At 40.4% G+C, this 15,794-nt stretch overlaps 1 protein-coding gene across 1 annotated transcript in view; it reads right to left on the reverse strand.

Annotated features, from left to right (window-relative positions):
- Positions 1-200: 200 nt before the first annotated feature.
- The window catches only part of chico (insulin receptor substrate 1 chico), a 58,660-nt gene continuing 43,066 nt past the window's right edge, over positions 201-15,794 (reverse strand). Inside the window, exons 14-21 of the mRNA XM_074105272.1 lie at positions 14,297-14,408; positions 14,122-14,172; positions 13,940-13,990; positions 13,758-13,808; positions 13,576-13,626; positions 13,304-13,444; positions 13,122-13,172; positions 201-10,958 (exon numbers count right to left, since the gene is read on the reverse strand). Of these exons, the coding sequence (XP_073961373.1) occupies positions 10,806-10,958; positions 13,122-13,172; positions 13,304-13,444; positions 13,576-13,626; positions 13,758-13,808; positions 13,940-13,990; positions 14,122-14,172; positions 14,297-14,408 (661 nt within the window). The 3' untranslated portion in view covers positions 201-10,805. The remainder of the gene's footprint in view (positions 10,959-13,121; positions 13,173-13,303; positions 13,445-13,575; positions 13,627-13,757; positions 13,809-13,939; positions 13,991-14,121; positions 14,173-14,296; positions 14,409-15,794) is intronic.

Below are 15,794 nucleotides of genomic sequence, written 5' to 3' on the forward strand. Positions count from 1 at the left end.
TGTTGCGCTCATGTGTGTGCCCCCTGTTACAAATTTGTGACAGAAACCTATATTTTTTATCTGTGAAATGCGTCACCACTCTTATTTGCCACGATTCGCTGGTCAGCCTCATTCTATTGGTGTATTTTTTCCTTGCACATCTCAGTCCAGAGGCCTCCGCCAGCGCGTGCTCAAGGTTTATGTAAATAAAAACAAACACGCAAATCCAAAGCTTTTTATTTTTATTTACAATATAATATGAAAGTAAACAAAATGTAACGTACCAAAAAATTAGACATTCAACAATGAAACGCCGGGCCATACGACGACGTGGCACGCATCAACTGACGAACAATTGCGGGAATATCATTACTGTGACACTCGATCACGATCGCTTTGCATGTTACAAAAGCTAAACTACATCTAAACTTTAATCATACGTTTGTGGAGTGGTGATGTTCTATATTCTAAGTCGATTGTGATATGGGAGTGCCTACTCGACATGTACACCTTTAGTTTCGCATTGGCAGTACGACAGCGATCAAGCTATCGTCTAAAACACAAAACAGTAGCACCATTTGTAAAAAAATATAATCTTTCAAAGACTGGCGCGCCGGAAGCGTACGCCCTCACTATATAACTGTACTAGTTTTATATAGATTAACTTACGATTAACCTTACAAAACCACTATTTACGCCGTTACAGGAACATTTTATGCAAAAACATTATTTTAACTTGCAATGGGACTAGTATAGATTTCATAATAACTCCATCTCGTCGCGGCGTCTTCGCGTGGAGTCTGGTAAATCTATATTTATTTATATACGTTTATAAGGCCGCATTCACACTAGCTTTCGATGTCGAAAAATACAAGTCTCACCAATGTAAATGAAGCCACAAGCTCCTTTTAGAATATGCATGTTAAAACTCGTATTATTTAGCTTTTCAAAATTTTTAACGTTTGTGACCTTGCTATGTGTTCGCGAAATATCGATAAAGTTGTGTGCTTATAGCGTGTTTTGTATAAAATTATAAATCTTCGCTATACATAATTTGATTGTACCATGCGTTTCAAATAACATTAGTATTGGATTTGCAGACAATTTCACTCGTCACCGCTCTGTGTAATTTTCAGAAATAAATATATTAAAGAGGAATTAAGAGGTGCTTTATTTTGTTTGTATGTTTTTTAGCAATTGACAACCGGAGACGCTTTTGTAGAGCAAGCGAAACAGGTAGGTATGTAAAAATATTTACTAAAGCTCCAGCACCGTAACCTTTAAACGGCTGGGTGCAGTTTGTTTCACAAAATTGCACGCTCACAATTACAATTCGTCAACATTAGACGCCGGCAGCGAGCGAAGATGCCAGCACAACCTGCAGGGCTCCTACGAAACTCGAAGTTCGTGTCGTGCGGTCCCTCTGACACTTATACTATTTAATACGAGAGCGAGAGGGACCGCAAGACACGAACTTCGGAGTTTCGTAGTAGCCCTGCAGTCCCAAACTCATTTGAAACGCACAGCAGAAGTTCGCGGCATATTTTAAAAGGAGATTCGTTCGATCATCGTCATTCCGTACACATAATGATAACACTACGCTCTTATTCCGTACCCGTCTATACTTACAGCTACATTTAAACTGAACACGACTTACACTAAGTGGAATAAAAGTGTATAATATATAATGATAATGTATCTAGACACGGTTCTATAACATTGCGAGGTGGCACTGGCGTATTGGCTTAACTAAAATGCTAAGACGCAGCCACAGGGACCGGCCGCTCCTATGTCACACACGCTTCTTATTTAGCGATCAAAATGACTTAGCGTTAATCTAATTTCTTTAATACCACAGCTCGTCCCCGTGACTGTATGTATGGTTCGTACAATTCACCTAAAACAGAATACAACAACTTCCCTATTTATATATCAATGGCTATGCCAAATTGTACTACATTACCAGGCTAACTCGCTGGCGCTGCGTCGAAATTGCTCATTTGTAGTTGCGTACGTTTATTAAAAAAATTAATATCGCTCGGTTGTTCTACAACTTTAAAAAATAATCCGTTCAAATAAAATTCTTTGTTGCAGTTCCTGGCGTTTTAAAGCTTTTATTTACTTATTACCACGTTTTTGACACGTCATGAAGACGCACACACACATATACACACGAGGCTCGGCCGTGCGCTCACTGCTTAAAAAAGCGAACCTATGTTAATTGAAATCATAACTTAATTTAATACTTTACAAGGCACCCCCGAGCCGCGGTGCCGCGTCAAAAACGGGAACCAGGAAATGTGAATAAATAACTTTATTATATTACAAAAATTTGGTGTTTTCTCAGTCAGGCATTAGTTATACAGGTCCCAGTACATCTTAATTTTAATTAAAACGTTCTTTTGTTACGAGCGCGGCTAAAGTGTAACTATACTACGTTTTTTTTAGCATTAGAAATAAGGAAAACAATCTTGACGAGTCTTTATATTGAAAAACGTTTTGAAAAAAGAAACAGCAACTATTACTTATGACACCAAAAGAATGTAAATGATCATATGTCCTTGCTAATTGTTACATATTTGCTGTAAATTATTTTTCAAAAGTGATTTTCAATAAAAAGACACGTCAAGATCGCTTACCTTCTTTCTAATGCTAAAAAAGATGAAGTATATTTGACTAAGCTAATTGATTGTATTGAAAGCTTGAACTTGAACACAAGGGACTAGTCGAATCGCTTTACTGTAGGAATGTGGCATCCATTTTGTTTGGCCGGCAGCGCAGTGAAGTTAAAGTACGTCTCAGTGTTTGTTGGAATCCGGTAATAAACTTGACGTAACTTCAGTTTTCACTGTGCTGTCAACAGTCGTAAGGGACTATAAAATTCCACTTTTATAAATGAACTGAAAGAAATATATTCCGGGGCTATTGTTTTTTCATAACGAGCACATTACTAAAACTAATTCCTAAAACACTCGGGACTTAATGACAGCTTTTATATTGCTATAAGATTTTAACTTATAATATAAATACTTATAAAAATGATATAAGTCTTACATCATTCTTTTTTAATTATATATCTGTAGCAAGTTAAAAATCGATGCCATTAACCGTCGAAAGGTTCCGTTCTGCGGAGACGATCATGGCCGAACCACAATTTCACTACTAATTGTGTACCTATTGTCACCGGACTTACATACACAAGTGTGCTAAATTTCAGCTCAATAGGATACCAGGAAATGGTAGAAAAATGGTATGCAAATTTTGAAACCAAAACAAACTGACATACGAACATTAAAAGTTCAATGAAAGTTTACAAAAAAAATGACCACCGTCACTGAACAGTGGCCGAAACGTCATTGTAATTTAAGCAATATAAAAGACATGATTATTTCCCGGGCGTGTTAGAAATGAGTGAAAATCACGAAATTATAAAACGTATCACTAAATCTACTTCATACCGAAGTGAAAATAATACATAGCTAGAATAACGATTAGTTCAGGAAATAAGTCAGCTGTTGGACGGCGTGTGGCAATGGGAAATATTATAACAACTAAAGAATAAGCAACGTAGTAAGTATTAAAATAATGATAAACTCAACAATCGGTGGACGCGTGGAAATGCATAAAATAAAAAAGTTAAGCCGGACCGTCCGCGCAGCCAACTACACAACAACAACTGAATTCACAATACACAGATAACAACGCGAAATAAATACAATTCTTAACAATGAAAACGGGCGATTGAGTTTTTTTTGGTGAACACAATATTATAATGATGAATAATTTGACCGTGTGTTCGTTCGTTGGCTTTGAGAAACGTACAACCTACTCAATTAATTCTAAAAACCATAAAGCAATATTATCCTGGGAAGATGTAAAGATACCACGGGATGAAGATGTTGCGAAAAATAGCTAGTCTTTTATAAATAGCTAGTGAACTACAGCATAAACAATTCACCATTCACCAAGAAAACTTCAATAGCCGTTGAAAAATAAACTTAATCCACATTTGGGTTGTGACTGTAAGATTCTTCGTGAACACATCATTTACGTACATAGAGTCTAAGCCTGGCAGAGAAGATTGAGCAAAGCGGCACCATTCTAAGCTTTATTTGACTACAGCACAAATTGTTGTCACTAATTAGCGTACGAAGCAAGCTTGGATCTCTATCGCAGTAGCTAACTGGTCAGAAAGGGACACGCGCTTTACATTTGCCACGAAAAACTAGAGTGATAGTTTTAAGTTTGCATTGTACGAGTATGTAGCTTCATTTTCGATAGAAATAATGAGGGCTCTGACAGATAATATCGCTAGATGGCGTTAGTATCGTGAGGTTCGATGTTACGGTACTGCAATTGGCTGGCTCATTTAGTAATAAACCAATTAACACACAAATGACAAAGTTGTCAAACGAATCTCACGATACTAACTTCCCCGAATGTAATTTCTATACGGTACATGAATTAATCAGAGTTCACTGACCAAGTGAAAATTTTATTTAAATAAATACAGACAATATTAGTGGGTGTTGAACATAAGGATTGTCAAAATGGACACCTATTCAAGCTCTGAATATATCTTATTAACACTCGACTAATTTACTTTAACAAGTAATCAACTCGCGACAGTGTTAATTCAAACGAATCGATTTTGTATCTCTAAAACCGATTGTCAGCCTTAGTTGTTTGTTTTTAATATATTTTCTATTTATCTTTGTTACATGATTACATGTTAATTATAAAATTGATATCCATTCATGATTATATTAATGTGAAACGAATATTAGAATATTACAGTTTCTTTTAACCCTTAACTCTAGAGCAGGCTTCAACCTTTTGGTTTTAACGGCATACTTTTCGTTCACCAAAATTTCACGGCACTCCAGTAGAAAATAGCCAAGTGCGAGTCGAGTAGATTACCTAAAGGGTTTCGTACAGTATACCCATTAATATGTATAATATGACGAACAGCGGGGGCTTATTAATTTGGTCTCGTTGACACCTTTTGTACGAATCGAATACACTTCGCGGCGATCGCGGCACACCGGTTGAAAACCTCTGCTCTAGAGGTTTACTGGTAAATAAAAAAAAAACCGTCTTATCAATGGTAATAATATATATTTTTTTACTATCCAGTAGATATAACCAAGAATGGATCAAAACAGCCAAGTAAAGGTCAACAACAAACAATAACAATGTAGACATAACTCCATTATTTTTAAATCGTGTGGTAAAAATTGCACAGTACTCCGATCAGTATACTAAGAACACAATAGGTAGTATTGGGGGAAAAGATCTCTACACATTATTATCGTATCGTGCCATGACCGTTATAGGAACGTGTCAAACGCGTTCATACATGACACGCGACGGCGACGGTTGGTTACGAAACGTGCTAGTGGGCAGTCTCACTTTTCGATACAAAGAATACATTTTTGCCTGAGACGTTGATTCACCCACACACGTTGGCTTTCATGAAACACTGGCTATCTCTGCACGCACCTAAGCCTCCATTCCAACGGCTCATTGTTAAACTGTGACATTTAACTACCCATAATTTTACTAACAAATTGTCTTTCCCCGCCACGTCAAATACAAAAGACATCACCTATATTCCAATGCCTAAAATTGAACCTTAACACAATTGAACGAAGTTTGCTTTTGCATTGAAGTATTAATGGACGTATATATGGTCGTTGGCGTGAAACCTGCGGTGCGTATATATGAGTCGTTGCCGTCGAAAAGATTAGATGATAGCTATTTGTATGTTTTTTTTACTAACAAAATGGATGTATACCGTAAACTGCTTCAACTTTGCCTTCTGGCCCCAACATTGCCTGATTCGATTTAGAGTCGATAACTTAACACTCTTATAGGTTTTAAACTTTTATCTACACGGGAATTATTATTACGGGGGGATAAAAGTTTAAAAACCTAGAAGGGTGCTAGTTATCGACTCTAAATTGAATCAGGCATTGTTGGGGCCAGAGGGCAAAGTTGAAGCAGTTCACGGTAATTGTCTGAATAAATAAATAATTATTATTCCGGTCATGGTACGATACGGTGTGATGTGTAGACCTTAAGGGAACATAAACTGAGTGTGCTACGTTAGGCCTCTCTCACAACCTTGACGACCACCCGCGCCTCTAGCACCGGTACTTTCAATAAAACCAGCCTGTAAATTCAAAAAGACATACGGGAAGTGTTGATGAATTGATAGCATTTTAAATATGTAAAGATGGCAGAATGGACTAGAAAGAAATATTAATTTACTTGGACGAACGGCGGATGAATAAATAACGGTTAGTTCGAAAAACGGTTTCTTAGCGCACCTCTCGTGATACTGAAGGTTCCAGTCTCCAGCTTCAGTGGTTCAAGGCTGTGCGTTATATCGTGTAAGTGACATGTTACTGCTTCATAGACGTTCAAGTTTTTTTTTTGTGAAGTAATACCATCAATTGACTATTTTATCTGACGGTAAATATCTAGAAATACAATGACTCTTTATTGTATATCACAAATAGTAAGCAATACAGAAACATGTACACGGAAAGAAAAATAGGTAAGCAATAGGCGGACTAGAAATGTAAATATATTAAACCATTTTATTAGAAATTTCATGGTATTGTAATGTAAGACTGTAAAAAAAAACTAATAATTTCCAGCTAAAATTAGTGACATACCTATCTGAATGATTTCATCGGACTTTCATAAATACATAAATCTCAAATCAAAACTCTTTGGAATAATTTTGCCATCTTCATTTATTTACGATACCTCTCTTCAACACCAACCTTTCGTTTGACATATTAGAAATCAACAATTCGTTCCAAACCAACAAAACGGGTGCTAGCAGCCGAGGGTCCTTTTAATTTATTTAAACATTTAAATTACCATTATGTCAAACACGGAACTCTTGCACTGCCGTATTACTGTGCACATTTATTTTATATATATATTTTTTAATTTTAATGTTTGCAATTTCCGCTATTGTACTAGAGTGATAAATAGTTTCAATTTATAGATAGGTGAGGACTATAAGTACACATATACATAAATAAAACGTTTAAAATGTAGCTACAATAGAACATGGTGAATGATTAATTTTATAGAAATATTTCTTTAGTGTCCAGCGAAATTAATTAAATGTTACATAATTATCATAACTTCTTAAATATCTTTTTGCTGTACAAACACATCATACATTATCTAAAATGGATTTAGAGCGTCCGAAGTGTCGTTCGACGATATTTTTAACATATTTTTTTTTGCAAAAATATATTTGTTACGTAATGTAAATCTTATTACTTTTGATAAGATCCTGATACTTCGATGCAGTGGATTGAATTATACAGCCCACAGGTCATCTCGGCGGAACGCCATCACTAAGACTGGTAAGAGAAGCGGTTGAAATTAAGAAAAACAAAAAATTTCATTCGTGATGAGTCGAGATTATCGAATGTTTGGAATCCATCGATTTCTTTGTGTAAACATCGTCCCCGATTCCTTTTCGGCTGCGTGGATACGGTGAGTGTTGAGTGAGTGAGAACGCGTCCAATGGTAGTGAGTGCACAGTCGAGGCGCGAAAATGAGGGTAGATTGAGCACAGTCTACAACACCACCCGCAAATTGTTCAGTCTACCCGCGATCATGCACGCATGCGTCGAAATATCGCGAGCTCATTGAAAGCAATCACTGTCTGCATCCCGAACAGATATGATTTACGAGCGTTTATATCTGCTGAGCTGGCAACGTTGCATTTTTGTTAGTTTTTCTTGATTATTCCATAAAAATTGAATGAAAATTAAAAATGTGGTCTGATAGAACTCTTGTTAATATGTTGTTAATAATAATTATTCGTGAGAGACTTTTACTTTCTTTAAAAACCTTTAATAAACATTTGTTCGTTATTAAAGAATATAAAAGTCTATCACGAATAATTATTGCAGTAGACACATTAACTTATATATTAAGAAGACCACATTTTTATTTTTCATTAAATTTCTATGGAATAATCAAGAAAAACTAACAAAATAACAAAACGGGATGAATGTTCGGAGGGACGATCGGACGTTGTTAGTGTTGTGTGTCGGTGTGATAGGGTGACTAATAAAAGTGACCAAGTGCGGGTAGTTCGTTATACGAGTGCCGGTACTATTAGTGATCAAGTGCGGGTAGTTCGAAGAACTCGCGCTGCTAGGCAGACTTGACACCCCACACTTAAGTCTACTCGTGACCACGGCAACTGTAACGTTGCCGAAACGTCGAGGTAAATATTACTTGTGTAAAAATAGCGTGATAAGTCCCGTATATGGTATTTTGACTATGAGTGAGAATCACGAAAGTTTAAAACGTTATATTATAAACCGATACGTGACTTGCCCTTTACTATTGGTTTTTATAGTCAACTGTTTTTTTTACTTTATATTAAACACCAGACGAAAACAAGGTTGTAAAGTCACGATATTTAATTTGGGACCCACTTAAGATCGAATTACTGTCATTTTGTATGACAATTCAACGGATTTTTTGACGAAATGGGTCCCAAATTAACGATCGCGACCGTACATAACAATTCTGATGAGTGTAGGTGCTTTTTGTCTTTTCGTATTTCCTAAACGGAGCGACCAATTCCGATGCTGTTATTCAGCAGAAAGTTCATCAAAATATGAACAATCTGGAGTAAGTTCTCAAAAGCTTTTTCTTTATAAGTTAAATAAGTTAAAGACGCTTCCATCTCCCTTTACACCTGCGAAGCTTGTTAATGGACTCGTGGTACAAAGTAACAAATAACAACAGTCTCACAGTCGACCGTTAACCGTCTAGCCAGAGATTAACTGCCCATATTAGCAATTACCGCACATAACAAAGCTATAACATAAGATAGTCTTAAAGCAGTACATTACCGTCCCATAGAGTCAGTGAACTTCGCAGTCGAAACGTTTGGTCATCTTACATGTTACCAGCTACAACTAATTTTAGGCTATATTTCCACCAGAGATGTGCGAGGATACGTTGCGAGTAATGTGTTCGTCATGAACCAATAGAAACGCTTCATAAACCTGTCCTCGCTCCGCTCAGCTGTTGTGCGAGGATAGGTACGAGTAAATGAAGCGTGTCCACAGATATAGATTACACTAGATTACGCAAATGCATCTACTTCGCGTGTCCGAACCCCGACGTTTGGTCGGGGTTGGCCCCATACAAAGACTGACCGCTAACTGACTAATCATGACTAGTGACTGACTCGAGCCCCACGGCGCGGGCGGGCGGCGCATTTGAATCGATTTTGCGCGGAGATCGGGGAACTCACATCGCTAATTCGCTCTTGAGACGTCCCAGTAGATATAAAAAAGTGACACGGTTGGTTTTCATACAGATTGAGGTGTTTGCGTTATCTAGTGTAATCTATATCTGTGAGCGTGTCTATTGGTTCATGAAAAACACATTCCTCGCAATACATCCTGGCACATATCTGGTGAAAACGGAGCCTTAGTCGCTCTTTGATTAGACAGTTACTGGTTGCGTCAACTCGCCCAAGCACTAAACTCGACCGGCACTCGCACTTAATACAATAAATGGCAGTCGACTAACTTAACTATAAAGCTTGCCGCCCACCGACGTGCGTGGACGAAACTTTTCTGCCAAACCTCTAATTGCACACGTTAAAGTCCACATCTTTACGCAACAGAGGCTTTAGCGAGTCACTACGCAAGCGATTATGGAACGTAAGCACGCAGGCTTACGGTCTAAATTGCAGGATGCGTTTGTTATTGCTCCCGGACATTAAAACGACGATTAATTTTCTTAGATAGACTATATCAGTCTAACAGAAAAATAGCCGCTGTCTCACTGAATTTTCGCGATGCAACCGCAGTCTTAATTTCGCACTTTTGTGGTAATAACTTTAATAAATATTGGACACCAGAGCTCTTGCTGCAAGTTTTTTGTCGCAAACGCGTCCAGGACGACCCTACTCTCATTTAGCTAGATTAGGGTTCAAGAAATACCGCAGGCAGAAGCAAAGGGTATGCGGAAATGCTTTGTACGTTTTTGAAGACTACGGTTTCAGGGAGTAATACGTCAGTGTGCCGGTATCCACCACGTGCCGAAAGACGCAGCGCGACGGCCTTCCACAAATAAGCATGACAGCGAAAGTCGTAGGAGTTTGGGGACCGGCCCAATGATGTTTTGGGAATGGAACCAAGATTTCTGACACAGCAGGTGGAGTTTAAATAGTTGGACGCTTAAACGTTACTTCAAAATGTGTATACTAAGTGTTCTGTTGTAAAATTGAAAGTTAACCATACAATTGTGGCTAGTTTTCGCGTCACAACGAACGTTTTCAAGTCAGTTGCTTCATATGGTTAACGATTTAACGTGGTCCAACTTTTCAGTCTCCATCTAGCAACGCGTGGGAGTAAACTGCTACAAGTCGATATTCCGCAAGTAATTTTTTCACAGTCACGTGGGGTCCCTGCCCAGCGAGAAAGAGAGGCCCGAACTGGTCATTGCGTCTTGCAGACGTCCTCCGGCATGTCAAGTGGCAGAGTTTTTAGTCACAGGAGGCTACGCGGCGAAGGATAGCTCAGACCGGTCGCTGCATCTTGGGCCGACATTGCCAGGGTTTACAGTCACAAGGCGCCCTATAGAAAAAAAGAGCCGGACGTCGCTGCGTCTCAGAGACATCCTCCGACGTTGCCAAGTGGCATTGTTTTCAGTCACAAGGGGCCCTGCGAGAACGGAGGGCCCGGTTCGGTGGAGACAACCTCCGACTTCACAGTAACAAGGGCCCGGGTCGGTCGTCCACGTCACGTCCTCCGGGTTCAGTTGTCGGCGGCGTGCAGCTTCTCGCTCCTCAGGAAGTCTATCTGCGTGTAGAGGCGCGGCGGCGGCTGCGCGGCGCCGGCGCGCGGCTCCAGGTCTAGCGCCGCGTAGTGCAGGCCCGGCCCGCCGGCGCCCCCCGCGCCCCCGCCCCCGCCCCCGCGCCCCCCGCGCCCGCCCCCACACCGCACCGCGCGCCCGCCTGGAACGACACGCTGGTTCAAGCGACGCTAGTTCACCTTTGTGACAGACGAGCCTAGTATAGTACTTTTCGGATAGGATGGGTACGGTGGCATATGGCATTAAGCAATTAAAGGGTTGTGACAATGTATATTCGAATCGGTTTATTGCGATTATCGATTAAATATGCCAAGGGTATGTAATCGATTTTATTAGTAATAGTTTATATTTTTAACTAGTTTTTGCCTGCGGCTTCACCCGCGTAGCAAGTGTTTTTGCTTGTCTATCGGGATCTCAGAAACCATGCGGTCTTCTTTGGCACTATAATATCAAAACTAATAACGGTAACGCTAAAATTGAATACCAAAGTAACAGTTCAAAACATCAAACAATACGAAACACTCGATACAAATACGCATTTAAGGACCTTCGCTCTCGTACTCATTGACGAATGATGCGAGTCAAACGATTTGACAAGATTGTGGAATCGATTCGGACGATAAGCAAAGTCAAACTGTATTGAAATAGACTTCCGTTTCACGCTATGAAAGTTGACGAGATTAAAATTTATCTTTTTAGTTTTAAAACATAATAATAATATATTTTTAAGTGATTTTTGTTTATTTATTATTACGAAATATTTTAAAGTAAAGAGATCTTTTTTTTTTGTTCTTTAGGGATTCAAGTATATTTTTTTATAAATTATTGGCCGGAAACGTTCATGGCGTGGAATGGAAAAACGCAAGTGTCACCGTACCCATCCTATCCGAAAAGTACTATAGTAAGGTTGCCAACTATTTTTTGGTCAAATATAGTATTTTCCAGTCCAATGTATAAAAAATATAGTACACTACAAAAAGATATAGCGTAAGGTCGGGGTACTTAGGCCCTGAAAGGTAATTTGGCCCTAGGGATTGAGAATTACACTTTACATTACACTTTAGTACCTAATCGCTAAACCTACGTTTCTGCCATCTGACAATTTCAAACGATCCAAACTTTCCAAGTCAAAGTTCAAACACGAATTGACAACGACAGAGTATTAGTAGTCTTAACATTTCTACCACGTTCTAGATACATGAAAAAACCGATTGGAAACGATTTAAAAAAAATATATCTAGAAATGGTTTTCGATTCGCTAAACATTTAAAAAAAATAGACGACCTCAATTGGGATGCACCAAAAAAAAAATAACCTATAGTTTTTATTTTATTTTTGGAAAGAATAGGATATTTTAAGATACCATTTTCATTGATTTTGAATTTGGATGAGTATTTAATTTTTTATATTTTTTTTACGAAATACGCTGGATGACGTCACAGTGAGACAGCCACGTTCCATTGCCTTTAAAAATTCAGATCGTGCATAACATAATCTGTGGCATTACAATTTGACAATAATACAAGCACGCCTTAGGGTCCTAAATGGACCATGACAAATAGTTTTATTTATTTATCTTCTTTTAGCTTCGATAATTCCTATGTTTGTTTAATAGTGTGATAATAAATATATACACAACACACACAAACATCACGCCTGTATTCCCAAATGGGGTAGGCAGAGCACACGAAACGCAATAAATATATATCTTTTATTAAAATCTGATATTAAAATTCTTTTGTATTTACTTGTAACGTAGTAATTTAATCATTTAATTTGTAAAAATACATTGGAAATACTCGTATACATTTCGGACTTTACGATAATTGACAACTGTTTAAAGCCGGGTGCGCATCATGTGATTAAAGTTCTATCTTTGTCATTCTTTGCTATTATAAGCAGGACAACAACATTTCAAACTGTCAATTTGCTTAAGAGTGTAGACCTGCTTTATAACTGCCTTTGTGACGAGACACTGCAGGGGTCAAATGAGGGTCATTACCTAAATTTTGTTTATTTAATTCTGTTTATCACATTTTTGGAATCTGATTTCTGAAAACGCTTCACAAAGCCTATTTCTCCGAATGGTTTTCGATTTATTGTATGTTGTCAAAAATTGTGACATCCCAATTGGCTGTAGAGATGCAGTACGGTGAGGTGGTGTTACCTTGACGATGGTGGGCCCGTCTCGCTTGGCGGGCTCCCCGGCGCGGCTGCTCTGCCGGGTGTAGAGATGCAGTACGGTGAGGTGGTGTTACCTTGACGATGGTGGGCCCGTCCCGCTTGGCGGGCTCCCCGGCGCGGCTGCTCTGCCGGCTGTAGAGATGCAGTACGGTGAGGTGGTGTTACCTTGACGATGGTGGGCCCGTCCCGCTTGGCGGGCTCCCCGGCGCGGCTGCTCTGCCGGCTGTAGAGATGCAGTACGGTGAGGTGGTGTTACCTTGACGATGGTGGGCCCGTCCCGCTTGGCGGGCTCCCGGCGCGGCTGCTCTGCCGGCTGTAGAGATGCAGTACGGTGAGGTGGTGTTACCTTGACGATGGTGGGCCCGTCCCGCTTGGCGGGCTCCCCGGCGCGGCTGCTCTGCCGGCTGTAGAGATGCAGTACGGTGAGGTCGTGTTACCTTGACGATGGTGGGCCCGTCTCGCTTGGCGGGCTCCCCGGCGCGGCTGCTCTGCCGGCTGTAGAGATGCAGTACGGTGAGGTGGTGTTACCTTGACGATGGTGGGCCCGTCCCGCTTGGCGGGCTCCCCGGCGCGGCTGCTCTGCCGGCTGTAGAGATGCAGTACGGTGAGGTCGTGTTACCTTGACGATGGTGGGCCCGTCTCGCTTGGCGGGCTCCCCGGCGCGGCTGCTCTGCCGGCTGTAGAGATGCAGTACGGTGAGGTGGTGTTACCTTGACGATGGTGGGCCCGTCCCGCTTGGCGGGCTCCCCGGCGCGGCTGCTCTGCCGGCTGTAGAGATGCAGTACGGTGAGGTCGTGTTACCTTGACGATGGTGGGCCCGTCTCGCTTGGCGGGCTCCCCGGCGCGGCTGCTCTGCCGGCTGTAGAGATGCAGTACGGTGAGGTGGTGTTACCTTGACGATGGTGGGCCCGTCCCGCTTGGCGGGCTCCCCGGCGCGGCTGCTCTGCCGGCTGTAGAGATGCAGTACGGTGAGGTGGTGTTACCTTGACGATGGTGGGCCCGTCCCGCTTGGCGGGCTCCCCGGCGCGGCTGCTCTGCCGGGTGTAGAGATGCAGTACGGTGAGGTGGTGTTACCTTGACGATGGTGGGCCCGTCTCGCTTGGCGGGCTCCCCGGCGCGGCTGCTCTGCCGGGTGTAGAGATGCAGTACGGTGAGGTGGTGTTACCTTGACGATGGTGGCCCGTCCCGCTTGGCGGGCTCCCCGGCGCGGCTGCTCTGCCAGAGATGCAGTACGGTGAGGTGGTGTTACCTTGACGATGGTGGGCCCGTCCCGCTTGGCGGGCTCCCCGGCGCGGCTGCTCTGCCGGCTGCAGAGATGCAGTACGAACGACGATGGCGCTTGGCGGGCTCCGCGGCTGGGGCTACGACGACGTAGCGAATACGACACGTACAATTAATATCACGGGACAATACAGTGGATGAACATACTGAGTGTACTCTTAATACTGAAGGAAAACTTTTCCTTGCCAGTAAATTTTCCTGTTATCATTATGATAAATTATTTTTCACCTCACTAGCTTGAAAAAGCTTCCTTCTAAATTTTTCTTAAAGCTTTCTTAAAAATTAATAAATTCTTTCATTAATATAAATGCGTAAGTGTTTTCATTATTGTTATTATTGTTGTTATTTATAAATACCAAAAAAATAGATAACATTTATTGACATTTTGTTCTATTAATATATAAGTTTTTTCGTCTTTATTCACAAAAATAACGACAAATAGGTAGATAGAGATGTGGTTAAATTCAGAACGCACCTACTATTCACAACGTCAAATTACCAATTCTAGTAATAATTATTTTAACTTTGAGTAGGTTTAGCTACTTGCATAATGAAATGTAAAAAGTACTGGCTCACTCACTTATCAACGTCTAACCCAAACCCTGGATCTAGAAAGCTGAATTTTTACTTGGACTTTGTAAAGTTGTTTAGCGTCTCGTGCCTTTGAAACCCTCGACTACGCTCAGGATTCTTTCAATCCTAGAATCCTTCGCTTGCTCAGGTTTCAATATAAGCACTCGTGCCAAACAGTCACTTTCCAGCCTTGCATAACAAATAACTATAATTTGAACTAAACGTAAAAAACAAAAATGTTGTTTCGTTTTAAAATAAAACATGGACATTCTTTTTAAAAAGAAACAACTTTTACTTTATTAATAGTTTCAATTGTACCATTAATTTACATAATTAACGAACCAATGCACGTAATTAAATTTTAGAGATTGGTTTTTCGTCTTTTAAGTTATACCCCCTGTTTCACCATGAATTGATTAAATTTATTTCACGGAAGTGATGCCGTCTCTGTTTGTGATAAACATAGGTGGTTACATATACACAAGGTGTTAGGTATAGCGTAATTACTGGTATCACTATGTTTCGCCCACAGGCATACAAATAATTTGTTTAATTTGTTTTGTTTGAATAGACGGAGACGGCATCAGTATCACATTTATCCGTCAGTTAATTAATCAATGGGTGGTGAAACAGCCCCTTAACCTACTATCTGAAAAGGTAAACTCGGCCCTCAGATCAAATAAAAAGTAAAGATGGAGCGCGGTGAAACGCCCGGTGAGGCCGGTTTTATAAACATGTGTGCGTAGGCCGGTGTCGCCATAATAATTCTTAGTACCCCGATATTACATAAATATCGTTACCGTTGAATAACGTTTGTATAGCGTTTTAATTACTTTCACACTTTGATACAGTTACTACAGTAAAAAAAGTTGATAACCTTTTACAAGAACCAA

The sequence above is a fragment of the Choristoneura fumiferana genome, chromosome 23, assembly GCF_025370935.1.
Source record: "Choristoneura fumiferana chromosome 23, NRCan_CFum_1, whole genome shotgun sequence".
Taxonomy (NCBI): domain Eukaryota; kingdom Metazoa; phylum Arthropoda; class Insecta; order Lepidoptera; family Tortricidae; genus Choristoneura; species Choristoneura fumiferana.